At 42.0% G+C, this 27,329-nt stretch overlaps 1 protein-coding gene across 1 annotated transcript in view; it reads right to left on the bottom strand.

Annotated features, from left to right (window-relative positions):
* LOC128472883 (multidrug and toxin extrusion protein 2-like) overlaps window positions 1–26,651 on the bottom strand; it is a 35,872-nt gene extending 9,221 nt beyond the window's left edge. Inside the window, exons 1-11 of the mRNA XM_053454856.1 lie at window positions 26,457–26,651; window positions 18,882–18,983; window positions 16,743–16,811; window positions 16,411–16,559; window positions 13,121–13,163; window positions 12,759–12,803; window positions 7,279–7,376; window positions 5,224–5,321; window positions 1,909–2,022; window positions 951–1,018; window positions 476–584 (exon numbers count right to left, since the gene is read on the bottom strand). Coding sequence (XP_053310831.1) covers window positions 476–584; window positions 951–1,018; window positions 1,909–2,022; window positions 5,224–5,321; window positions 7,279–7,376; window positions 12,759–12,803; window positions 13,121–13,163; window positions 16,411–16,559; window positions 16,743–16,811; window positions 18,882–18,983; window positions 26,457–26,609 — 1,048 coding nt within the window. The 5' untranslated portion in view covers window positions 26,610–26,651. The remainder of the gene's footprint in view (window positions 1–475; window positions 585–950; window positions 1,019–1,908; window positions 2,023–5,223; window positions 5,322–7,278; window positions 7,377–12,758; window positions 12,804–13,120; window positions 13,164–16,410; window positions 16,560–16,742; window positions 16,812–18,881; window positions 18,984–26,456) is intronic.
* Window positions 26,652–27,329: the final 678 nt, after the last annotated feature.

Genomic DNA, 27,329 nt, shown 5'->3' with positions numbered 1-27,329 from the left:
ACTATTTTACTGTGAAGTCAGTGTCATCTCATCCCATCATATACTGAGTTTATCTGCATTCAATTAACCTCCTCTACCAGCTGCTCAGTACGATAATTTTAAGAGTAATGTGTTTTACATTACCTTGTGATTGTGACAATGATGTGTACAGTCAATGCTGAAACACACTGATAGACCCTGAGGCAACCTGTTCCATTAGCCAAACAAACATTTAATGAAGGGACAGTCCTATTACTTTTTTTTTACCACACGTAGTAAGTCAGAAAAGAAGACCCCCCCCCCGTCTGGTTTTAATGGAGTTGGTTGTACATTCATGTATGTAAGTAGACCTGAAACACACCAAAGCGCATACTTGGACGGCATCCATCAGTGCACTGCCTGCTTCAGTAGGTGTAGGAGAAGGAAAATGGGACATACGTCTACTACCGACTACTTAACCGGAACCATTATATTTTTAAGGTTCTATTACTCTTACCTGTGCATATAAGAGAGACTTTAGTAGAGAGTTTGGCTTGGCTGATATCTCCAGCACCTAAAGCATTTCCTACCCTGACACTGGCAGCAACTGAGAAACCAACAGGTATCTGTGGGGAAAGGGTGGGAAAAAGATATGTTATTGTTACTGATAAAAATGGCTTAATGCCCACATTAGCAGTCTAGCAGTATATCAGATAAAATCCATTAAACTGGAAACTTTCTTCACACTTTGCACCTCCCAGCTTGAATTCTACATATAACCAAGAACAAAAGAGCAAAACACAAGAGGGGAAAGTAATAAAAAAAATGTTTATTTGGTGCTTCCTATTATACTTTATCATAAAGACTGTCTGTCAGCATTTCATATTTTCACAACTTTTGGAACAGTTTGGATGATTGGTTTTGGGATACGGTCAAAATCACAGAATAATAACTTTGTCATGATCTCACTGAACCCTTGTTATCCTACTCACCATGTAAGCTGCTGTTGCCAACTCCAGCATTATTGCCTGTGCTCCAAGTTCCACCACACTTATAAGACCTTTGGGGAAGAAAGAACTGGGCACCTTAATTAATAAATTATGTTAAGTAATATTAAGTGTTTATATCTATCTATCTATCTATCTATCTATCTATCTATCTATCTATCTATCTATCTATCTATCTATCTATCTATCGTATATGTAAGCCACAAAATAAAGGTTGATTTGTGTATGTATGTCATTTATATTACTTTGCCAAGTTACTGATGTGAGATAGATGTGGAAAAGAGCTCTCTGAAAATCTAAATAAACATACATTTGAAAATGTAACAAAAAATACAAATGTAAAAAAATAAATATTTAAAAAGGGCCCCTGTGATGTTAGATATAAGAGAGATTCCTGGGTCTTACAAGCACTCCACTGGGTTATCTGATGATGTTTGGAAGAATTTGATTGGGAAACAACTGCATGGAAAGTGTGTGAATGACCCTTGTAGAAAAGCCTAGGTTGTCTATTTTTCATTACAGATAAAACTGGAGAAAAATACATATATTCTTCCATAAGTGTCCCTCACTTCCTGGTCGCTGGCTTAAAGTCATTGCCCTACCTAATTCTAATTGGCAAGTCATTTATTTGCCCGACTCATTCTTATGAGTTGGCTTATTAACTCAATTGTAGCTTACAAGGTAGTATGCATCAATAAAAAAGATTGTACAGCAATTAAACATATCTGAAATTCTCTTGAACATGATAGGTGAAAATACTTCTCCCCCTAGCAAAAATAATAAACTAGGCACATTGCTGTAAAATTGAATCACATGGTGACACTACACAAAAAGGTACAAAAGGGACACACCTAGATATATAAAAAAAATCTAACTGCGTACAAAAATACTATATATTTTATTATTGGGGACAGTTTGTAGGAAGCAGGATCTTGAAACTAACCTGCCAAGAAGCCTCCCAATTCGAAGCTCCACCATTCTATACAGACCATGAGCATGCTGGGAATGGCTAGACGGATAAAGGATCCCCACTCCTGCAGGCAATCTCTAGACCACCCTAAGAAGAAAGAAGCATAAGAAGATCATAAAGCAAAAACATATTTTCTTCTAATATTCAACCAAACCCAAAAGGACCACTTCCACAATGAGCTTCTCTTCCCACCAATTAATTGAAGCACAATTAAGGAGAACCAGAGCTGGAGAAACAGGAAAAGTATAATTTTGGTATCAATAAGAATACATTACATTGATGAAGCGGATTTGGCCTTTATAATGTTTTATGGGTTGATTAATCAGCTGTTTTAGTTTAATATTTTACACTGAACAGTGATTAGCTGGTCATTCAATCGCTATATAATTTAAAACATGTCAAGTGCTTATACTGTATTGATCAATAAGGGTTCTATTACCTCAATACAAACCCCCTCTGCTCTAGTACTATGATTTTAAGTTTTATATAACAGACACATTTAAAATCCAGCCTCACTACTGCATTGGGTATATTATTTTGTATTTTGTATATCTATGTATTTTGCACTTTTGTCTTATTTTTACAAATATACATATTTTTATATGCAATGCTGATGTCTATGTGGCCTTTATTGTGCTTGCCTTATACAATTTATTGCCATAATTATTGCAAAGAGGATTTTTTAAAGATATTTTACTAAATAATCCTACGGTGTTGTTAAAATAGCTAATCATTTCAATAAAAAAAACAGACTTTTGGTCTGTTAAATACAAGGCCTTATGTTAAGTTTTTTTTTAATCGTTTTTAATTACTTTTTAAGTTAATCATCTCCATAGCACTAGATTTGGGTTTCTATAGAGATGCACTGTCCTGTGTCTCGGTGTGGTTAAGCCTGAATGGAAGAGCACCAGAAACTTCTGGGTTATAGCTGGGTTATATCCACACAAAACTATTTAAATGACTACATCTGGAACAGTTACTTCTTTACCGGGCTCTTTGTATGTTGTTTAGAAGAAGTAAAGGGACCTTATGGTTTTTATGCCAATTGTATTTATGTTCATGTAGTGCTACTGTTTTTTGGTTTTTTTTTGTGTGAAATTTTGAAAATGCTTGAGATTTGGGTTTGATGAGCGCTTACACAAGTATAAAAAAGTACAGTGGATGTAAGTTAATAGGTAAGTTGTTTAACTAGGTAAGTGATTTAGCTTAGGTAAGTTTCTAATTTTACTTCACTCTATTCTTTGCAATTCCACACCTGAAATCTTCCCTTCCTCATAGTCAGGGCCGGCCTTTGGGGTGTGCGACCTGTGCGACCGCACAGGGCGCCACACTCCAGGGGGCGCCGCCGCGGGGTCCGCCGCCGCCGCAGCGCGGTCCGCCGCCACTGCCGCCGCGGGGTCCGCCGCAGCGCGGTCCGACGCCACTGCCGCCGCGGGGTCCGCCGCAGCGCGGTCCGACGCCCCTGCCGCCGTGGAGTCCGCTGCCGCCAGTATGGGGGCACCCGGCACCCCTCCAGAGACGGACAGTAATGTCCGCCGCTGGAGGAGCAGGCTCGCAAGGGAGCAGTATCGGAGGTCTTTAACAGACCTCCGATACCGCTCCCTTGTGATCCCCGCGGCAACAGCTGCTGTGCGCCGGGGTTTGCTGTCAGATCCCGGCGCACAGCACTGAAGCCGCGCCCACCAGTCTCCGTGCCCTCTGACCCGGAAGAAGAGAAGACAGAAGAACTAAGAAGAAGAGCGAAGAGGAGGCAAAGAAACTGAAAGAGGAAAGGTAGGAAAGCATAGAGTGACAGTGAGAGTGGATTGGTGTATATGTGTGGTTTGGTATATATGTGTGGTTTGGTATATATGTGTGGTTTGGTATATATGTGTGGTTTGGTATACGTGTGGATTAGTATATATGTGTGGTTTGGTGTATATGTGTGGATTGGTGTATGTGTGGATTGGTGTATATGTGTGGTTTGGTATATATGTGTGGTTTGGTATATGTGTGGATTAGTATATATGTGTGGTTTGGTGTATATGTGTGGATTGGTGTATGTGTGGATTGGTGTATATGTGTGGATTGGTATATATGTGGATTGGTGTATATGTGTGGATTGGTATATATGTGTGGATTGGTATGCGTGTGGATTGGTATATATGTGTGGATTGGTGTATATGTGTGGATTGGTGTATATGTGTGTGGATTGGTATGCGTGTGGATTGGTGTATATGTGTGGATTGGTATATATGTGTGGATTGGTGTATATGTGTGGAGTGGATTGGTGTATATGTGTGGAGTGGTGTATATGTGTGGATTGGTGTATATGTGTGGATTGGTGTATGTGTGTGGATTGGTGTATATGTGTGGAGTGGATTGGTGTATGTGTGTGGATTGGTGTATGTGTGTGGATTGGTGTATGTGTGTGGATTGGTGTATGTGTGTGTGGATTGGTGTATGTGTGTGGATTGGTGTATGTGTGTGGATTGGTAAGGGTGTGAGAGTGATGGGTGTTATGCTGTACCATTTCCAATGTATTTTTCATTATATAGTTATGCTCTAAAGTACATCATAACTCCCATCACTCTATACTGTTCCATACAGTGGCAGAGCTGGGAGGCAGAGGCCTTGCACCCTCACCGCAGGACTTCTGAAAGGTAAGTGAACTTCAAAGAGGGAGAGGGTAGATAGTTAGGAGGGGGTAGATAGGGAGAATGGAGTGAGACGGGGTACATAGGGCAATCATACTCCTATCATGCCAAGTAGTCTACGAGTACATCCTGGAATCTGCGGGCATGATAAGAATGTGATTGCTGTTAATCATATATATATATATATATATATATATATATATATATAAAAATATTGTTATTTAATTGTTTTGTTATGTGTTATGGTGTGTGGGGGGGTCATATTCGGTTTCGGCCAGGTAAATGCTGCACTTTTGGTTTCAGTCCAGAATTCGTTTCGGTGCATCCCTACTACTAAGCCAGACAATGAAGTGGTAGGCCTACACCACATCAATGTTTGGCGTAGTATATAGTGATTGGGGTTTTGTTACAAGTTTTTATTCCTTTCTTTTTTTGGGATGGGGGGGGCGCCAGACGAGTAGTCCGCACAGGGCGCCAGAACACCTAAGGCCGGCTCTGCTCATAGTGGTTATAAAACTAGTAAGAAAGATTACATGAATTAGCCAGTACAGTAAATGATTTATAAATCCTTTTTAATATATAAAGAATTCATTTATAGTTATAGAGATTGGTTAGATAATTAAGCATACATTTGTTACAAATGATCACTCACCTCCCCAAGTACCCACGTGCAGTTTTCTCACATATATATAGATGAAAAGCAGGGAACACATTGAAATCTGAGAAATTGTATTTGCCCAAGCTGAGCCCCTAAAGGATAACAAACCACAAACAATCTTAGGCTGAACCTGCCAACACACATACTGTTCACAGCTATAGATCCTACTAATCTAGTTCTCATTTCCATAGTCTGTGCATGCCATTCAAAATTAGTGATTTTGTAAAACATCTTCCTGCTGTTAAGCAATATCATGTTTTATGATTTACCCATTGGTGACCAGGGGTTAAATCCCCCCCCTTTGTGACCGGAGATTTTTTTGCAATTTTACGACTTCTTTGTTGAACCATGATTCCACTTCTCCATCTATAGTGTATCTACACAAAATATATATTGTTTTTTTTCCCCAAAGGACAAGGGTTTTCTCTTTATACCACTTTTTTGTACAGCCTTTCATTTAGTATGAATTAAAAATGAACCCCCGCAACGTTCACTTACATACGTACAGCCCAAGTCACAGTACACAACATATCACAGGGTAGACAAATTAGATATAGTTAAATTCCATAATCATGCTCTAGGTAGAAAATACATATATGCCATAATTATGGCAGTGTTTTTGAGGGCAACAATTCCCTATATTCTTGCTGAGCATGATGAGAGCTGTTCAGCCCTTCTCGTATATTGTTTTTACTGGTGGGAGAGGGCACCTCCTGGCAATGCCTTAGCATAGGGTGCAGAGTGTTGCTACTTAGAAGCTGCCTCCTGTGCTCAGTCTGCCTCCTTATTATTTCTTACATAGCTGGCACTCTAGGGGTTAAATACGTGCTTAGGGCTAGTTTACTACATGCTACTGTCCATTAAAAACGAACAGTCTAGCCCTGAAAATTTTATTTTTATTTTGCATATACTCTAATGTATTTTACTGCATGGAAAATTGTACATGCATTCTTTAGAACATGAAGACTTCATTTATTTTAACTTCTTCCTATGCTACTGCTACTGAAACTAAGAGAATAACATAGTGAGAGGCTAAGGGAGGGAGTATCTGTATGTGTGTTTGCATAAGCATGTCAGATGGGGTGGGTGTAGCACAAGTCTATATAAGTGTGTGTTAGTGTGAGTGTGTGTGTAACTATAACTGTCAGAGGATGGAAGGGGCCACTTGGCTTTACCCAGAAAGTGCCAGACCTCCCCTGGATTATATCTAAATAGTAGACGTTCTAGCTTTAGATCATGATCTTTTGATCTAACACTTAAACAATATTTTTTATAATATATGTAAAAGAGGCAAACAGACAAGTAAGCTTTAATCCTCAATATGAAACCATGATTTTGAAAATCCCGCTCCAGCTTTGATTACCAAGCTCATTCTAGTGACCAATGCTCAAAATGCTCGTTTAGCTTGATATTGAAAGAAGGCATCAATGCCAAGTTTTAGGTCAAGATCTTATAAACGTCACACTCCTCCAGTCCACGAACGTCAACTCACTCCCAGTTAAGCATGGACAGCAGGTGCATAGAAATCTCCCTCTGGCACCCTCTGAAGCAATACAAAAATCCAATGTGTCAGCAACACTACACAACCACAATTCATCCATACCAATAGGCGAGTATAAAAATATTCTTTATTCAGTCATTCATAAACAGCAGGACAACAAACTGGGCAAGCTTAATGTGAGATGCACATATGTTTTAAGAGTATCCAGTTTGTTTTCCTGCTGATTATGAAAGTCTGAATAAAGAATATTTTTATACTGGTGTGCATCCAGTGGATGATTTGTGGATGGGCAATGTTAATGACCTATTGGATTTAAGTATTAGGACAAGTCTTATAAGTGGCTGCAAGTAAATTAACATCTGGGGGAGTCATTGCCTCAGGGCATTGCATTGGCGTTCCTTTTCAAATCAATGGCATCAACTTAACAAAAAGTGGCTTTTATGAAGACCCACAGATCAATAGGAAGGCACCCAAGTAAAAAATTGCATCTAATATGCAGTAAGTAAACAGGACCATAAACTATTACATTTAAAAGTAAAATTACTTACACAACTCCGAGATTAAAGGCATAGAGCAAGACAGCATTGACAGCAGCATTAAAAATATTTACAACAGCTCCAGTAAAAACTTGAGGCCAAATTATACCCTGAAAAACACAACATAACATAGAAAAACAATTGAATACGTCATTAAATCATCATTCTTATAGCTCATCTAATATATGATGTGACAAACGCTGTTGGGCCCTGTATGTCACTTTTAGGAATCCTAAGGACTGTCCTCTAGGGCATTAAGGCTCAGGAACACCAATTTGCAGTAAACTGTGCTCTTTATATGCAAGTGCGCAAATCAAACACCAAATCTCAAAAAAAATCTTAAAAGAGCTCCCAAGTTGAGCCCTCTCAGAGTATACTTTGCTGGTTTAGACTCAGCAGCCTAAACAGCCACTAAGTATTTCTCCCTGCCAGACCAAGCTAAGGCAGACCTCCCCCAGACAGCACACACACTTCCAGGTAGGTAATGTCTTCATCATCAGTTGTCTTCAGGGCCTCTCCTTGCCATGAGAGCAGAGCGGAACTTCTCAATCTCTCCTTTCAACAGTCTCCTTGACTGTCATGCTCCAGGGTATTTTAATGCCTGGGACCTGTACCTGACGCAGACTTCATTGGAATCCCGGACTGGATCATTGGTCCACATTTTCTTTAATTGCTCTACCCCAGGGACCCATATACATGAATTGTCCAGCACTTCTGCCAAAAAGCCAAACAAATCATCTCCCTGATTTTTACAGTGTCACAATATCTAGAGAACTTAGAGTAATTTTCTGTTATCTGTAGCCATTCAAAAAACATATTTGTTGTTCAAAACAATATATCTATGCAACAACAGAGATACAATAACAATTATAACTGAGATTTTGTGACTCAAATGTGTCCTTGTGTCCCACGTGTGTCACAGTCCCGGCAAGCGCGGGCAGGCTAACGCACGACGGGCATCGGGGACTGGTGTAGCTTCTTCGGGTCCTGGCAGGCATCACAACGGGCATCACGAGCGGTGTCTCGCGGCTCCGATGTCGGCGATTGGGTGGCTGTTCGTCGAGATCGGAATCGCGAGGGTTTCAAGTACTTACCCGATCCCGGCGCATCCATGGTCCCCAGAGCCGGCCTTAGGTGTTCTGGCGCCCTGTGCGGACTACTCCTCTGGCGCCCCCCCATCCCAAAAAAAGAAAGGAATAAAGACTTGTAACAAAACTTGTAACAAAACCCCAATCACTATATACTACGCCAAACATTGATGTGGTGTAGGCCTACCACTTCATTGTCTGGCTTAGTAGTAGGGATGCACCGAAACGAATTCTGGACTGAATGCGAAAGTGCAGCATTTACCTGGCCAAAACCGAATATGACCCCCCCGCACCATAAAAAAATCTAACACTTTTATTTAAAGTAAGTAACACACCAAAGTAGGACAAAACAATTAAATAACAATATTATATATATATATATATATATATATATCTATATGATTAACAGCAAACACATTCCTATCATGCCCAGGCATACCCAGATTCCAGGATGTACTCGCAGACTTGGCATGATAGGAGTATGATTGCCCTATCTACCCCTTCTCACTCCCTTCTGCCCTATCTACCACTTCTCACTCCCTTCTCCCTATCTACCCCCTTTTCCCCTGTCTCACTCCCTTCTCCCTATTTACCCCCATCTAACTATCTACCCTTTCCCTCTTTGAAGTTCACTTACCTTTCAGGAGTCCTGCGGTGGGGGTGCAAGGCTTCTGCCTCCCAGCTCTGCCACTGTATGGAACAGTATAGAGTGATGGGAGTTATGATGTACTTTTAGAGCATAATTAGATCATGAAAAAGACATTGGAAATGGTACAGCATAACACCCATCACTCTCACACGCATACCAATCCACACGCATACCAATCCACACGCATACCAATCCACACGTATACCAATCCACACATATACACTAATCCACACATATATACCAATCCACACATATATACCAATCCACACATATACTAATCCACACACATACCAATCCACACACATACCAATCCACACACATACCAATCCACACGTATATACCAATCCACACGTATATACCAATCCACACGTATATACCAATCCACACATATACACTAATCCACACATATATACCAATCCACATTTACCAATCCACACAAATACCAATCCACACACATACCAATCCACACATATACCAATCCACACATACACTAATCCACACATATACCAATCCACACACATACCAATCCACACATACACCAATCCACACTCTCACTGAATGCTTTCCTACCTTTCCTCTTTTCTCCTTACAGCTCCTTTTCCTTCTCTTCGCTCCTCTTCTTCAGTTCTTCTTCCGGGTCAGAGGGCACGGACAGCGGTGGGTGCGGCTTCAGTGTTGTGCGCTGGGATCTGACAACAAACCCCAGCGCACAGCAGCTGTTGCCGCGCGGATCACAAGGGAGCGGTATCGGAGGTCTTTAACAGACCTCCGTCTCCCTTGAGTGATTTTAAGCCGGGTTCAAGGGAGATCCTTGAACCGGCCTAAAATCACTCAAGGGAGCCGGAGGTCTGTTAAAGACCTCCGATACCGCTCCCTTGCGAGCCTGCTCCTCCAGCGGCGGACATTACTGTCCGTCTCTGGAGGGGTGCCGGGTGCCCCCCTGATAAGCAGCACTCGGTGCGGACCGCCCCCCCCGCTAGGTACGCTACTGGCGGCAGCGGTACGCTAGGGTGGCGTCGGACCCCGTGGCGGCGCCCCCTGGAGTGTGGCGCCCTGTGCGGTCGCACAGGTCGCACACCCCAAAGGCCAGCCCTGATGGTCCCCATGAAGATGATGGGGGCGTGTCATCGCCGCATAGCTGAAGGAGCAGTCTTGATGGCCAGCTGGAGCTGCATCAGTGACGTCATCTAGTGGGCGGGGTTTAGGTCTGGCGCCGGATTTAAAAATCCGGAAATCCTCTCTCCAGTTACCCTGTTGTGGTCTTTGCTGTGTGAACGGTGCTCTTTTCTGGATATTTTTGACCCTTTGCTTGCCTGACGTCTCTCTTGCCTTCTGATTTTGTACCGCTACCTACTCTGATTTGGCTACCGTTTTGGCTCGTCTGACTTCCCTCTCTGGATTTTGACCCTGGCTTGTATGACTACCCGATTTTTGTGTACCGACCTGGCTATCGTTTGGCTTCTTCCCCTCCCTGCGGAGATCCTTTACTGGATCCTTCTATGCTCATCCTATGCTCATCCTGTACCTTGTCCAACTCCGTTCCTATATTATCTACCTCTGCCTGGCCTCCTTGCTGTTGGGATCATCTAAATCCTGGGGCGCTGCTGCTGAGGGCTTCTCCTTCAGCAGTAGTACTTTGGGTGGAAAAACTTCCGTGGTAAGTGCCAGCGTAGGGGTGGTCGTGACAACGTGCTGCTTCCAAATGAATTTGGCCAAATATGACATGCTGTTCCACTGTGTTGTTTCTTGTTCCATTTAGCCAATCCCCACATTCACTTGACGCTCTGTGTGCGGACACCAGCGTGCCGATCAATGAAGTTGTAGCAATGATTGATTTTGAAATGCTCAAATCCAGCCTTTTCCAAATTCTCGGCCTTGTAGGCACGCCAACTAGCTGAGTAAATGATAGAGCCTGTTTTGATATTGTCAGGCCCATTCAGGTTGCGGAGCGGCTTCTCTCTAGTTTCCCCTGTCCAGCTACAGTTCCCCTGTCCAGCTACAGTTCCCCTGTCCCGCTACAGTTCCCCCTTGGCTTTAATCCATTCCTAGATTTCATTGTGCTTTGCTGTTTACTTCTGATACTTTGTTCCAGTCCTGCTCTTTGCTTCAGCTTCTGTTTCCTATATAAAGTGTGCCCCATCCTTTTGTTATGTTTGTCTCAGTCTGCAGTCTATAGGTATGTTTTATCTCTGTTCTGTGTTTAGATTTAATGTTTAGTTTCAGCTTTAGAAACTCAGTAGGCAGGGTTTAGTGCTAGGACCCACCAAATATTGGAGTACCTTGGCGTAGTGGTGGGCTAAGCATACTATGGCCATAAAATGTGACTAAATCTCCAGTTGTTATTTTATAATCCTAGGCTAGTTCCTGTATTTATGTGTGTCTGTCTTTTATGTGCCTTTGCCCTCTTTTCCCTGAATCATCTGAGGATCTCAGCTCCTCTCCCCATGTGCCAGTTTAAGATATCCTATACTTGCTTAAAGGAGAAGTGTCTGAGGATCTCGGCTCCTCATTCCATCCCCTGTGTGCCTTGCCTTGTGTCCTGTACCATGTATGTCTGCTTGTGTCTAGCTGTAATTTTCTCCTTTTTAGTTTTTTTTTTCAGGACAAGAAGGGCATTCTTCAGATACCATTTTTTGTGGTAGATACCATTAATTTTTTGTTTTGTTTATCACAAAATTCAGGTATTAAAAGTAGTCACCCCCTGGGTATTTGAAATGCTAGTATTTTAACTTTGCATGTCAGGATTTTTGGTTAGATAAAGTGATAATTTTAGCACATGCTCATAAAAATAAACTTTTTAAAATATATTTTTGGACTTTTTTAACATTTGGTGGTAAGTAGATAGTTTAATTATTTTTAAAGGTAACCACATTTTTTTTAGTTATTTAAATTTTTTTTCAATTTTGTTAAATTACTTTTTAAATATTTTACATTTTGATTAAAAAGCTGGGCTCCATTAACTTGCATGGCTGAATGCAGTACCTTTATTCAACCTACAGGGGGAGCCCAGAGTTCTCAGGAGGGTCTGGAGAGACCCTCTTGGAAACTTGTTTATTTTTTGAAAGGACGCCACCATCTTGTGGTAGGCAAAGTCTTTTGTAGTGGCGATTGTGACAGCTCTCTAGAGCAGCCACAGTGCGCCCTCAGGTGGGTTTTCAGTGTTGAATGCCTCACTGGTCTTCAAGGTAGTTTGTTCTAATGATCTTTCCCTATATCATTTAAGCAAAATTCCACTTTTCCTGTAAAGCTTTATTAACAAATCATTTCCTTTACAAATAAATGATTGACCTTGATTGATAATAGCAATGGCAGTTTTTTCCCTAAAGGCCATGGCCGTGAGTACTATTTGTAGATCATGGTCTAAGACAGGTCTTGACTTACCCCCTACCAATTACCTCTTTGGCTGCCGTCTACGTGCTAAGCATCGGCATCTGACATCATGTAACATGCACGTACGCCACAGAATAAGGTTACTTTGGAAGTTGTGGCATAGTGCTCCATAAGTAGTGCACTCAGGAGCCTGATCACCCCTGCAATTGTCATCCCAGGCAAGAAAGCACACACCACTAGCCATGGTATATATTTCACTTGTATTATAATTGTATTTAGGCATAACAGTATGCCACACTCATCCCACATTGACAGTGACTAGGAGAACCCATCAATCAGATTTGGAGTTTACACAAACAAAATTGATTAAGCTCTACTACCTATCTTAATAACAATAATGTGCATGTGGCAAAGTTGATGCATACCTGATTTTGTAAGTACCGCGTCTGCAACTGGTAAAGAAATACACCCTAAAATAATCACAAAAAAGAATCAAAAAAGTATTGAACTCTATCAGACACCCAAAACATAACATTTCCGTATCAAGATAATTTAATTATCTAGAGTGCTCTGGAGAATAGTGGTTTAGAGAAGCAAACAGTAGCAGTACTGCCAACTAGCAATTCTGTAGGTAGATGTTCCATGTTACTTTACTATCCTGTCCCACACAGACTTAATATTTCTGGAGAAATGATTCTTGTAAAAAGTGTCATGACTTTTCTCTAACCAAGAAACCATAAAAGCAGATCAAAGAGGATAATGTCTCAAATGTGAAAAGACAACTTACTGGCAGAGCTGGAATAAAAATCATTACGTATGTCTGTGCCAGCCTAGGAGAAAAATAAAAACATGCACAGTTTAAAGTTAACAAACCCAGATTAGTTAAATTCTAGGACACGGTATGCTATGATATTTGAAACAATGATTGACAAAGAACTTTTGAGAGGGCAGTCTCTATTATCGCAGATTAATGTTGTGTAATATTTTAAGGCAAGACAGGAGGCTCATATTTGCATTACTTCCTTTACTGTCAACAAACAGCAGCAAATAAGAGGAACAGTAAACCAATCAGAAAACAGCCTTTAACCATATAAGCTAAGACATCCCCTCCCTCTTTCTTTGCTGCTCATCTGACTGTCAGACCTCAGACCTACTTTCATGGTTATGGAATATTTTGTTTCTTCCAGGATTTTCCCTTGTATTTGTTCCTCCTATTATTATAGAGTTTGCTCAGTCCTACTGGGTTTGTTTTCACTCCCCCATGTGTTTCTTCTCTGTAACAGGGTACCATTTCTGTTGGAGATGCTTGTTCTGTGTCCCCTTCTCCTCCTTGCAGTATCTGCTTTGGTTTTCAGTAGGTCCGAGGCTCTCTCTTCCTTTGCTCCTCTGGGGTCCCCCTCCTCCTGCGCCATTCAGGCATTTTGTTTTCTGTTTGTTTGCCACAAATTAGCCCTGTTTACAGTGGACTCCCGTTTCCCGCTGGAGGCTGGTGCCATCTTGTCTTCCTCCGTCACTGGGCAGAAACGCAGTGTCAGATGTTATGGTCAGCTCACGATCATCTGCTCTCTTTCTGCATTTTTCCAGCTATTCTTTTTTTGTGGTCCAATTTCTAGGCTATTTCTCACAATGTGAACGCCTGTCTCATAGTTCTATTCAGCTATTTAGATTTTCACAGGGTGAACCCGTGTCAGTGCTGTCTTGCCTGATTTATAAGGGTGAGCCCGTTTAAATTTTTTAGTTCCCTGCTTAGCGCAGGAAGTGTCTACTTGGGCTACCTGTTATCCTGCACCATTATGTCGGCAGGGACCAGTCCATCACAGGCTTTCCTTTCCTGGCTGGAGTCTAAATTTCTCAGCTCCATGGAGTCATTTATTTCTAAAATGACAGACAATGTGACTCAAAGCATCCCGGTTCAGCCTGCCCCTGAAACCATCCAAAATGTATACAACCTATCTTCCTTATATAGGTTCACCCCTTCAGTGGGGAAGATAAGGCTACTGAGGGTGCTCTCACCCTTTTAGTTGAATGTCGTGCCAGATTCTCCTATTATTTCAGAGTTTTCAGATATCCTGGATATCCATTCCTAACCCCACTACACCTTCTCCAGAGGACACTCCAAGTTTGGATCCAGACGGTTACTTTCTATTCGAACCCAAATATATGCGGCACCCTAGGCCCACAGAATTGGCCCCACCAGCCCACATCTTTTGCTCTGAAAAAGTCTTCATCTTATATTCAATAAAATCGATAATGAAATTCGTTGGCAATGATTTTCATTATCGATTATTATCGTTTTTATTTTCGAAAGGTAAATCCTACTGTTCCATTATTTTGTTTCCGTCGGCTTGCTCTAGAAGCCATGAAGACGTTGCAGGGGAACCGGTCTGTAAGGATCCTGTGGTCTCTCGTCTGCTGAGGGGTCTTAGTTTATCTAGATGCTATTATACGCTATGGGATGTTGCTGTTCTAGATATTCTGCGTTCCTGTCCGGATAACAATTCTGCTCAGCGATATTGTTGGTGGCCGAAAATAAGTGTCCGGAGGGGCCCTGCTGCTTACCTGCGCAGGAACCTAGTGGAGTCACGTGAATGCACATTACATGACTTCGCTCCGCTCCTTTTTCCCCTTGGGGCGGGAAAAGAGAAGTTGTTCGCACAGAGAGCGAGAAAGGAAAGCAGCAGGGCCCCTTCAGGTAAGGGGGTGGGGGAGGTTATATGAGCAAGTATGTGAGATAAAGGGAATGAATATGAGTATATGAATGAGTGAAGGAATGTTTGTGAATCAGAGTGTGTGTTATAGCATGGATGTGTAAGTGGGGGAGTAGCATGGCATAAGGAGGCTGAAATCACACGCCCATCATGCCCAGGCAGCTAGTACATGGTGGAACCTGGGCATGATAGGAGTGTGATTACAGCCTCCTTGCCCAGGCAGCTAGTACATGGTGGAACCTGGGCATGTTAGGAGTGTGATTATAAATATATATATATTATGCAATTATATATATATATATATATATTGTTGTTGATTTTTGTCCAATTTTGGTGTGCTAACCACACTTTTAATAAAAGTAAGTAACACACCAAAACCAGAACCTGCCAGAACCTGGGCATGATAGGAATGTGATTGCTGTTAGCAATCAATCATATATATTAATTTTGTTATTGATTTTTTTATCAAATTGTGGTGTGTTACTTACTTTTAATAAAAGTGTGGTTATTTTTTATTTATTTTTTTAAAAAGGTGTGGGGGATCATTTTCTGTTTCAGCCAAGTCAATGTTAAATTTTCATTTCGGTGCATCCCTACCAGTGATGTCATGGTGACATCACTGGGCACCCATTTATTTTTACCTTTTTTTGAAAGGGGGAAACATTTTTTCTCCCTCTCCTCCTCCTGATCTGTTTATGCTGATTACAATGTGATCAGCAAGCAGGGCTCCATAGCCCTGCACTGCAGATTACAATAACTGCAAGCAGCCAAAAGGGGGAAGCAATGGTAGAGGTTAGAGGTCTAGAAAGACAGTGCTGAGTCTTTTCTGTCCTTCCAGTGGGTGTCAGTAGTGACACGTACAGAAAGGGAATACCTGATCACCAATAGGGGAAACTCTAGGCTGTTGTTAGTCAGCCTGATCTCCTGTGTAGCAGCAGAGAGATGTCTTACCTGTACGTCATAATGAGCATGTTGCTACAAGTTTTAACAACCTACAGGTACATCCTAAGTGGACTCAACAGCTTAAAGTTAACACCAAATCAAGATGCTAATCATTAAACACGTCTATCCTGAATATAATACAAAGGCGAGGACTGATTAAAGTCTTTAGATGAGGAAAAAAGGGCAGACTAAATGGGCCACCTTGCTTCTATGTTTCTATTATTCAGTACTTTTTCAGTATAAACTGGTTTACTAAATTAACAGACTGTTTGTCCTGTTAATTCATAATGTGACAACAATGTAATAATAATGGAAACGTGTCTTATAGCTTGCATTTTAACTGTGCCTTATTTGTACTTTGATCAGTGGTTATACAGAGATTAGCATCTATCATTTGTGTTTGTCAGAAATTACGTGTAATATTAACCTGGCAACATCCGGATTCTGTCTGAAGAGCAGCAAGATGTGTTCAGTGTTAATGAAGATGGACCAGCAAGGTAAGCAGCACAGTAACAGGATCAGAATCCCCCTCTGTAAGATAATTCCAATGCGTTTCATATTTTTACCACCATACGTCTATAAGGAAATAATAGAGACAAAATTACTACACAATGACAATTGTTTTTTGGTATCATATACGCAACATATGTTTGACATACCATAATCCTAACAAATGAAGACTTGATGCTAACTGATATGCATTTCCACCCTATATTAAAAACACAATATTTTCATGAATTTATTTTGCTGTAACTCTACCTGAGAAATGAGTGTGTCGCATGCATTCGACAAGCCTGAACCAATAGATATTCCTGTAACATTGATGACCTAAAAAACAAAAGGTATATGACAAATGGTTAAGAAGCATTTCAAACTATTTTATTGCCCTTAAACCTATATTTCGTGTCTGACTAAGCTCCGGTAACCATCCCTATAAAAATAATTAAACTACAAACAGTGTTATCTGTACACAACTTTATTACTGAAATCTAGTAACAGATTGCTAATATCTTATAAGAAATCCTTGACTAAATGGTACATCACTGTTGGGGTTAATGAGGAGGAGTCCGGAATGCAGGAAGACACCAATCCAGGAAGCACAATACAACAAGGTCAAACAAGGATAGGCAGGTTCACAGAGCTCAGCAAAGTCCAGTAAGAATAGCCAGGGTCAGGTTCACAGAGATCAGCAAAGTCCAGTAAGACATGCCAGGGTCAGGCTCACGGGGATCAAAGTAGAAAACACAGCAGTGAGGAGCTCAATACGGCACATACTCAGTGCTGGTTTTTAAACATGCCGCTCCTGGAACCCCCCCCATGCATGACATCATCCAAGCGCGTTGTCTGTCTTCTCCACTCGGGGACGAATAAAGTTGAGTGAGAGTGCGCACACGAACAGTCATGCGGGAGGCAGCAGAGGAGGGTACTCAGGTGAGTGGTTCCGTTGGGGTCTCGGGCAGAGATCCTATATAATAAACTTGGAGGGATGATGATTTACCTTATATCACTTAATCTGGCCCTAATTTCTCGCAAGGCACAAGCCATAATATGACATGCATAGCAGGCATTTTAAAACGTGAGATAACACATAGTTTATAAAGTGCACCACTAAATTCACCAGATATACTAAATCAGGGCTCGACAAATCCCAGGCGCCTGAGAATTTTGTCCTGGCGCCTAGGTCAGGGGCGTCCAACTTTCAGGACGTGCCACTCAAGGGGGCAGAGCTCACAGAAGAGTTCCTCGTGATGGGGAGGGGAGAGAATCTTCACGTTGGAGAAGAGCAGGGGGGGAAAAGCGAAGATGTAAGTATTAATAAAGAAATAGGGGTTTGAGGAAAATGGACCTATATTCAGTGGAGGGGGACATCATTAAAACTTAAATAATACAAAAGGGGGATTGGCTGGGTTTTGAAATTACAAAATCAATATAAACAGGGGTGTGTGTAGTTGGGGCTAATACACATGGCAGTGGGGGCATCAATAGACAAAATGGTGGTTGGGCATCAAATAAATTAATACTAAAGGGGGGCATCACATTAACCACTATAAAAGGGTGGGGGCATCAATACACAAGGAAGGAGGGTTGGCTGGGGGCAACACATAAATCAATGGCATAAATGCACAAAGGGGCGCAATACACAAGGCTGTGGGGCGGAACACATTAATCAATACTAAAGGCTGGGGCATTAATACACAAGGGGCAAAAATATAAAAGGGGGGGGTTAATGACAAAGCAGTGTAGAAAATACATTTTCTATCCTTCGTAGTGGCTTAGCCTGTCCTGGTGTGTGTGTCTGGGTGCCGGTGTGTCAGAGCCTGTCCTGGTGTGTGTGTTTGGGTGTCGGTGTGGCAGTGCCTGATGTGTGTGTGTGTTTGGGTGTTAGTGTGGCAGAGCCTGTCCTGGTGTGTGTGTTTGGGTGTCGGTGTGGCAGAGCCTGTCCTGGTGTGTGTTTGGGTGTTGGTGTGGCAGAGCCTGTCCTGGTGTGTGTGTTTGGGCGTCGGTGTGGCAGACACAAAAAAGCCACAAAAAGTCAAGTGAAAAACACTATGATATACAAAATTTGGTGTGTCACATAAGAATATATTCAATTATCTGCATAACTTAAATGCCCATGACTTTGGTTCTAGTCTTTTTTATGTGTAAATTAAAGATTTGTTATTTTTGTCCTTGAAAATAAAACTGTTAGCTTTAAAAAAATCCTGGCTCCTAACTTTTTTAGCTGGCTCCTAGAATCAAAACAGATTTGCCAAGCCCTGTACTAAATTAGCTACAATTCACCTTACATCCAAAACAGTGTAGACATGGTCTTGTTCTGTTAATATAAAGTTTTACATACACATTGGGCTACATACAGTGCATTATCAAACTAAATTTAGTGTGCAAAACAACACTTACAGCAATAGCAAGTACCACAGAGTCCAACTCAATCTTTCCCAGATGTCCACAGAAAATAGAGCTTACAATATTCACGAGGAACACCATAATTTGGGACAGGAACTGAAAAACAAAAGCAGGAGAAAATGTTTAGTATATTTTTCAATGCACATATATATCTAACAAGGTAGCTTTCCATATTATGCTAAAGAAAGCAGATCAATTCACATTCATTATGTAGTTTTTTAGGTTCCTTCTGAACAATAAAGGATTAACGTTAGCCCTCCATAATGCAGATAAAATGGTGGCATCCTCTTTCAAAGCAATAGGTGTGCCAGTTGTAACTTGTACCAGGTGTTTTAAGGGCCCATTACACATGGCACAAGTTACAACTGGCACACCTTTAAAGGTGGCTGTAAAAATACATTGGGTGCTATGGGTAGATGATGACTGCATGCATTGTCTGCAAGCCTTTAGCACTAGGTTTCCTGTAAATTGCATCACTTATGGTTAAACAATATTTATGAAGAATATCTGACAAATATCGTCATCTCTAGCATACCTCCTAAGGAGGTATGATAGAGGGACAGTCATTTTTTTCGGATCCAAATCATTTTTCCTCTGTCCTGTCTTGATATCATTCTCTCCTAGGAACTCAGAATGTTTGCTGGGTCTCAGTGAATCTCAGTGTTGTACAGTCTGAAACAGCAGACAAATAACCTAATTAAATTGAAATGAACTTGCCAAAATGAAAATGTACATTTTCTATCTAAATGCCTTAAAAGTACAAGTAGCTACTTGTCCTTAAGGGTAAGATGTAGTATATTTGAGAAGAGAAATACTTTATCTTCTGGCCTTAATCCTTTCAGTTCCAACCAAATATGTGATATGTGGTTGGAAATGTGGACTCAGGATGCCAGGTTTCTCTTCCCCAATCTGGATCCCTAAAGCAAACCCATGCTCCCTGCCATTTTACCAGATTAAGCATTCTTGTTCTTAAATCAACAGACATTTATCTAACACTTAATAAGTATCTAACAATCAATAGACAGGTGCCTACAATACGGTATTTAGCATATGCTTAAGCAGTAATAGAAACTTTGTGATATGCATTATAACTCTGAGGTTGAATATTACTTTTTACATTTAACTGATCTTTTAAAAGTATTTCTTGCAGAAAACATTTTTATGGTAAAGATGCTCTGAGAGCTCTTGAGACTCCACCATATGGAGAATTTGAGATAGTTACAAATATATAAAATGAATAAAAGGTAAAGACAGATGCCTCCTTCTGATAAAATATGTGGAAAGGACTTTCACCCTGCATTTGGTGATAATAAGTTACCTGTAAATCTGCTCATACCGGGTAGGGTAATTTGTTTAGATTGTAGCATTTTATCTCATTGTTCTTTGACCTTTTTGCTTATTTAACTTGCACAATCACGAGAGCCCTTTAATCCTTATACAATTAAGGTCAGTAAAAGCTGTATATGATATTGTAAAAAAAGTCAAAGGCAAAAATGCATTAGGGCAACTCAAGAAAAGTTGTTCATAAGAACAAAAATACGATTTCACTGTGTATTATATTTATTGTGATTAAAATTGTAATTTTATAACCTGTCTTTGGCGCTGTACCAATAGCTCTATTGTTTTCTTGGGGGCATCAGGGAAGAGCCTCAATTGGTATTAAGCTGCCTTTTCCCCTCAGCTTTTTTCTTTTCTTTTATTCTCTCTTTCTTCTGTACCTGCTATACCGACTACTGGCACAAGCCTACACACGTTACCTCACAGACAGGAAAAATGACCTGATACCATTAATCTATAGGCTAATAAAGATTGCATGTCATTAAGGCTGAAACAACTAATCGATAGAATCGATAATAATCGATAATGAAAATCGTTGACAACGATTTTCATTATCGATTAGTCAAATCGAATTTTATCAAACGCTCTGAAAAACTCCTCTCCTTATATAATCCGACCTCAAACAGCTGCAGGGGACCTGGATTCCCCTCACCGTCAGCCGGTGGGTGTCCGTGCGATGCGCACAGACAACTTCCGCCTTTCCACTTACGCTCCTACGATGCAGTGGCAGCATCACATGATGTAGAAGCCCCAGCGGAAGTGAAGGGGAGTAACGGAGGCTGTCTGTGCACATCGTGCAGACCCCCACCGGCTGACAGAGAATCGAGGTCTCCTGCAGAGGATCATCCTCTCTGTCAGCTGGTGGGGGTCTGCGCGACGCACACAGACAGCCTCCGTTACTCCCTTTCACTTACGCTGAGGCTTCTATGAATCCGGTGATGTTCACAAAACACCAGGGAGTTGGGAGAGAGGCAGAGTGGTGTATGGGAGGGGAGGAGGAGGCAGAGGGGTGTATGGGAGGGGGGAGGAGGCAGAGTGGTGTGTGGGAGGGGGGAGGAGGCAGAGTGGTGTATGGGTGAGTTATGGGAGGTATAATGAATTTAAGGGTAGCAGAGTGGTGTATGGGGGTGTAATGAATTTCAGGGAGGCAGAGTAGCATATCTGGGGGAATTAGAGTGGTGTATAGGGGGAGGTAGAGTGGGGTATGGGGGGTATAATGAATTTCAGAGTGGCATATCTGGGGGAGGCAGAGTGGTGAATCAGGGAGTATAATGAATTTCAGGGTGGTGCAGGGCATTTATGGGGGGCGGAGTGGCATATCAGGATGCACAGTGGCATATAGGGAGGTATAAGGCATAAATAGGGGCGAGTGGAATATTGGAAGTTATAAGGCATATCAGGGGGCACAGTGGCATATAAGGAGTATAAGGCATTTCAATATTAGGCATATCAGGGGGGGCATAAGACATATCTGGGGGTAAAAGGTATATCAGGGGGCTCAGTTGCATATCACTGGCATATAAGGAGTATAAGGCATATCGGGGGCACAGTGGCATATCAGGGGGCACAGTGGAATCTCTGGCATATAGGAGGTATAAGGCATATCCGGGGGCAGAGTGGCAAGCTGGGGGTCAGATGTGCATAACTGGGGGCAGTTTGGTAAATAAAAGAAAATTTAAACAAGGCTTTTTTCTCATAGTTTTTATTAAATATGAAAAATAGTTAACATATGAATTAATACTTACTAATAACTTTGTATTAAAACATAGTTTGAGAAACACTGTGTTTGGGTTCTTGTAGCTTTTATTATTATGCCAGTAAAATAAGAAGGTGAATAGAGAAATTCCATTGCGATAAAGAGATGAAAATTGTACGTTTTTTATTACGTTATTTTAAACAAAAAAAAATGTGCATTTTTTTTATCCAATAATCGATTAATTGAAAAAATAATCGACCAACTAATCGATTATTAAAATAATGGTTAGTCGCAGCCCTACATGTCATAATTAAGCCAATACTGTCAATAAATGCCATATCAGGAGCTTTGTTGTTCACTATGGTGTCCATGGTTATGAATCCACATAACACTATACACTATATCCACATCCACATAAAACTATACAACACTTTCTCTGAAACTTAATCCACAAAAAAATCAGACTATACAGCTCAAACAGAATCCTTGCCTTGAAATGGATCTTGAAGCGAAAAGTCTGCCAGTGAACCCTACAACTTAGAAGGTGTCTGCCCTTACAACTTGTTCCTGAGGTACCGTATTGGCTCGGATATAGGCCGCCCCCGTATATAGGCCGCACCCTAAAAGTTTGGTGCTTTTTTAAAGAAAAAGTTTTTTTCTTTAAAAAAGCACCAAAAAAAACATGCTGCCACTCTGTCCCCCCCCCGAGATATGCTGCCACTGTCCTCCCCCCCCGAGATATGCTGCCACTGTCCTCCCTCCCCGAGATATGCTGCCACTGTCCTCCCTCCCCGAGATATGCTACCACTGTCCTCCCCCCCGAGATATGCTGCCACTGTCCTCCCTCCCCGAGATATGCTGCCACTGTCCTCCCTCCCCGAGATATGCTGCCACTGTCCTCCCTCCCCGAGATATGCTACCACTGTCCTCCCTCCCCGAGATATGCTACCACTGTCCTCCCTCCCCGAGATATGCTACCACTGTCCTCCTCTGCCCCCCCCCGACTTACCGGAGCAGACTCCCCGGTGTCTTGCGGGGCCAGCGGGGGACATCTACGCAATACAACTTCCGGTGCCGGCACTGGATGTGCCGGCACCGGAAGTTGTATACGCGTATTGCGTAGACGTCCCTCGCCGGCCCCGCAAGACGCCCGGGAGTCTGCTCCGGTAAGTCCGGGGGGGGGGACGGTCGGCACGATGCGCTTAGACAACCTCCCGTGCCGGCACCCCCCCCCCGTGGGAAGTGCTGGCAGGGGAGGCTGTCTGAGCGTATCGGGGAGTAGGATGCATGTCCTCTGCACCGCTGCGGGGGATCTGTATCCTATCCCCGCTGCCTGCCCGCTAGACCCCGAATATAGGCCGCAGTCTTTAAAGTGGGGGAAAAAAGTGCGGCCTATATTCGAGCCAATACGGTATTTAGTTAACTGTTGTTTCACAGCTGTATGGTGGCTTTCGTCGTCATAAAAAAACATTGACATTACAATAAAGTACTGTAAACCCATAATCACTCAATGGACTACATTGTACCACTGAGAATACAGTTACTAGTACAAGAACTGTACAACAACTGCAAGTTAAGCTTCAGGTTCAGTAAAAGAATGAAACAAAATCACATTGCTCCTTGTGATTGCCCTCTGGGGAGTGATAAAATTAGACACCTCAATACTATCAACTGTTCTAAAGTTGTCAACTCCCTTTCAGATGCAATTCTACTAAGCAATCATAAAAAGAGAAGAAATATGAACCATCTGCCCATGTCCTAGTGATGTAAAGACTCAGACCTTAATCAGAGCCGGCCTTAAGTGTTCTGGCGTCCTGTGCGGACTACTCCTCTGGCGCCCCCCGCCCCCCCAAAAAACAACTAGCTTTCATTAAAGATAGTTTATGTGGAAGTGCAAACAAGTACAGCAATATATAACTGGAAACAACAATATACATTAAATACAAGGAAAAAACAGCTAATCTTCTGTAACAAAAACGCCTAGCATGCAATCACTCCCTCCGCTACCACACCAAAAAAAATTGCCACACTGACTGCAGATTAGGTGAAGACTGTGATAGTCAGTGCAGTCTTCCCTCCTTCTCGTGACTTTGAGAGGTCCTCTCCCCTGAAATCATTCCCAGTCTCTCTGTCCCTCATTCATTAAGCCATACCTCTCCTTTCCTTCCTCCCTGCGGAACTACAGATCAAACACATATAAACAGCACTTGCATGTATAGATCACATACAAACCCTATATCTGGTATCGATCAACAGAATCAACACAGAAACCAAGCTTTGCAGGTATAGATCAATTGAAAAACACGTTAACTCAGTGTTGAAGGTATAGATCAAATAAACAGAATCAGACATACAAATCCTGTATTTGCAGGTATACAATAATAATATATGAAACGTAGCATCGCAGGTATTGATCAAATAAATACATGGAAACAGCATTGCAGGTATTAATCAACTAAATATGACATATTAACCTTGTATTTGCAGGTATACATAAAAAATGTATGGAAACATAGCATAGCAGATATGGATCTACAGAATAACACAAAAACCCAGCTTTGCAGGTATAGATCAATTGGAATTTACATAAAAACACGGCATTAAAAGGTATATGTAAAATCCCCTAAATTACATGCATAGATCACAGGTTGCATACCCAAAGCCAGCCCTGGTGTCCACAATGCACACATAGAACCTGATCAGCACCCAGATTACACACATATTACAGCCCAGCCTGAGCCAACTTTGTCCCCTAACAGCTCAGTGTAAGACATCTTTGTCGGCAAACAGCCCACCCTTCATGTGCCATCTTTGCATTTCCCCAAATCACTTAAACATCCATGATAGACACAAACACTTACACAGTTACTCACTCATTCACACAAATCATTTACACATATTCATTAATGCAGTCTCACAAATCATTCAAGCAATTCATCCACACATTAATTCATTCCCGTACGCATTCACACTACCCCCTCTCCCCTTCTTACTATGTACCCCCTCTCCCCCTTCTCACTATCTATCCCCTCTCCCCCTTTCTCACTAGCTATCCCCTCTCCCCCTTCTCACTGCCTTCCCCCCTCTGCTCCTTCTCACTATCTACCACCTCTGCCCCTTCTCACTGCCTCCCCCCTCTGCCCCTTCTCACTAATTCCCCCCCTCTGCCCCTTCTCACTGCCTCCCCCCTCTGCCCCTTCTCACTGATTCCCCCCCTCTGCCCCTTCTCACTGATTCCCCCTAAGCCCCTTCTCACTGATTCCCCCCTAAGCCTCTTCTCACTGATCCCCCCTAAGCCCCTTCTCACTATCTACCCCCTCTCCCTACTTCCCATTATCCCTACTTACCTTGTTGCCGGAGTCCTGCGGTGGGAGCGGGAGGCGTCCGTCTTCCCATTCTGCCGTGGCGCGCGCTTCACAGCTGAGCGCCGGAATATGACATCATATTCCGGCTCTCAGGATGAAACACCGGCACCGCGACGGAGTTACGGAGAATGAGGGGCGCCGAGCAGTTGCTGAAAACTTCAGGAGCCCCTGCCCAGGACTTAAATTAAAACATTGGTTTTTTTTGCTTTGTTTTTTTTTAAACTTTATTTAACATGGAGGATGTTAAATAAAGTTAAAAAAACAGCAACAACAAAAAAAGCGATGTTTTAATTTAAGTCCCCGGCAGGCGCCCCCGCTGCCGTGGCGCCCTGACCCAGGTCGCACACCCCTAAGGCCAGCCCTGACCTTAATCAATCCTCTGTCTTGTCTTAATTTCAAAGTAGCTTTATGCCTATTACATACATAAATTCCATCACTGTACTATCCTGTACCACTTCTGATGCAAGGCTGTTTCATTTATCTACCTGGTTGAGAGCAGGATCAGTGTTAAGTAGACAAGCTGCGTAATAAACTGAAGTTAAACTTAAATAACAATAAACTATTACAAATATAAACTTATAAAATAAAAACACCCAGAAGTGTTCTAGCAGGAAAGACAGGAACCCTGCCTTGGTGACATTACTGATGATGTCTCCATGGTGTTCTCCCAGTAACACCACAAGAGCATCTGATAATACCCAGATATTGGGGAGCCCATAGATTTGTGATGCATGTATGGATTTCATGGTAGCAGAGATGTCACTAGAAATGTTTTTTTTTTTTTTTTTTACAAAGCAAACATTACAAAGATGTCTACTTTGAATAAGCAATAAAAGACTCCTGGCCATCACGAGAAATAATGGTGAACATTTCTGATTCGCGCAACGGACCCCTCATTCATTCATCAGTGAGTTTATGTATCTGGTTTTAAGGTTTACCAAACCTTCTATTAAAATGTGTAATTAATTGTATAACTTCATTGTAAAGTATTTAATTATCTGGTGTTACCTAATAAAATATCATTATGATGCATTCATATTTATATATTCTTACGGAGCAATTACACACCGAATAAATACTGTTCTATATGAACACCAGGGAGGAGAAGAAGAAACTCTGAGAATAAGATAATTCCCGTTAACATATATATAGGTCGCAAGCCCCTCTTACCACCGGTCCGGCCAGCACACACTGTTCTTTCACTTCACTCGTGAAGCCAGCAGGCAGCAGCCGGCGGAGACCGCGAGGAAGCCAGTTGGACTTCCCGTTGAACGGTAAGCCCTCCGCTGGCCGCTCCACTCTGCCGTTGCCTTGTCCGTTCATTTCCTCCCAGGAAGAAGGCCCAGTACCGTATGTGTTACCGTCAGTCACATTCCCTGTATATGTGCTCTGAAGCGCCGCCCATTGAAAACAGAGGAATGGGAGATGCCACAAGCCTTAAGGGGCGGGGGTCTTCGATGAGGGTCACAAATATTTATGTGCAATACATCTGGCCAAGAACAATAAAGATGCTGCTTTAGTACTTCAACACTTATGAGAAGTTTTTGAAACGGCTTTGTACCATTGGCACAAGATGACATGTGGTTGTGAGGATAGGGATAAACGGTTTAATGGCCGTTAAAGGATAATAAAAAATAATTCTGGATTACGCTGGCACTGTCCCGCTGCCCGTGCTTTTGGTGCTTCACTAGCTCTTGCCCCACTATTGGCGAGTATTTAGGGTATAAATATATGGGGTATAACGGTGTAGGCAGTGCCCAAGGCAAACAGTTATCTGTCTGTAATCTGTACTGACCTCAGAGTCTGGTGAACAACAGTTAAGCAGAAGAGCCGCGTGTAGCGGCATGGAAGAGCTGCTGAATAGTCGCCCATTACGTAATGAGTATTTGTTTAATGTAAGGAAAACGCTTTTATATTTTTACTTATAGATAAAAAAGTTATTGTTGTGACTTTTATTGGGGTAATAGTTGCCTCGCTTTAAAGGGGAAGTGAACTGGTTAATATACAAATTTGATATTCTGGTTTAAAGGGCGATTGGTTGGG

This window comes from Spea bombifrons, chromosome 2 (genome assembly GCF_027358695.1).
Source record: "Spea bombifrons isolate aSpeBom1 chromosome 2, aSpeBom1.2.pri, whole genome shotgun sequence".
NCBI classification, from domain to species: domain Eukaryota; kingdom Metazoa; phylum Chordata; class Amphibia; order Anura; family Pelobatidae; genus Spea; species Spea bombifrons.
Note: the sequence above shows the minus strand (reverse complement) of the source record. Positions and strands in the feature narration are given on the sequence as shown.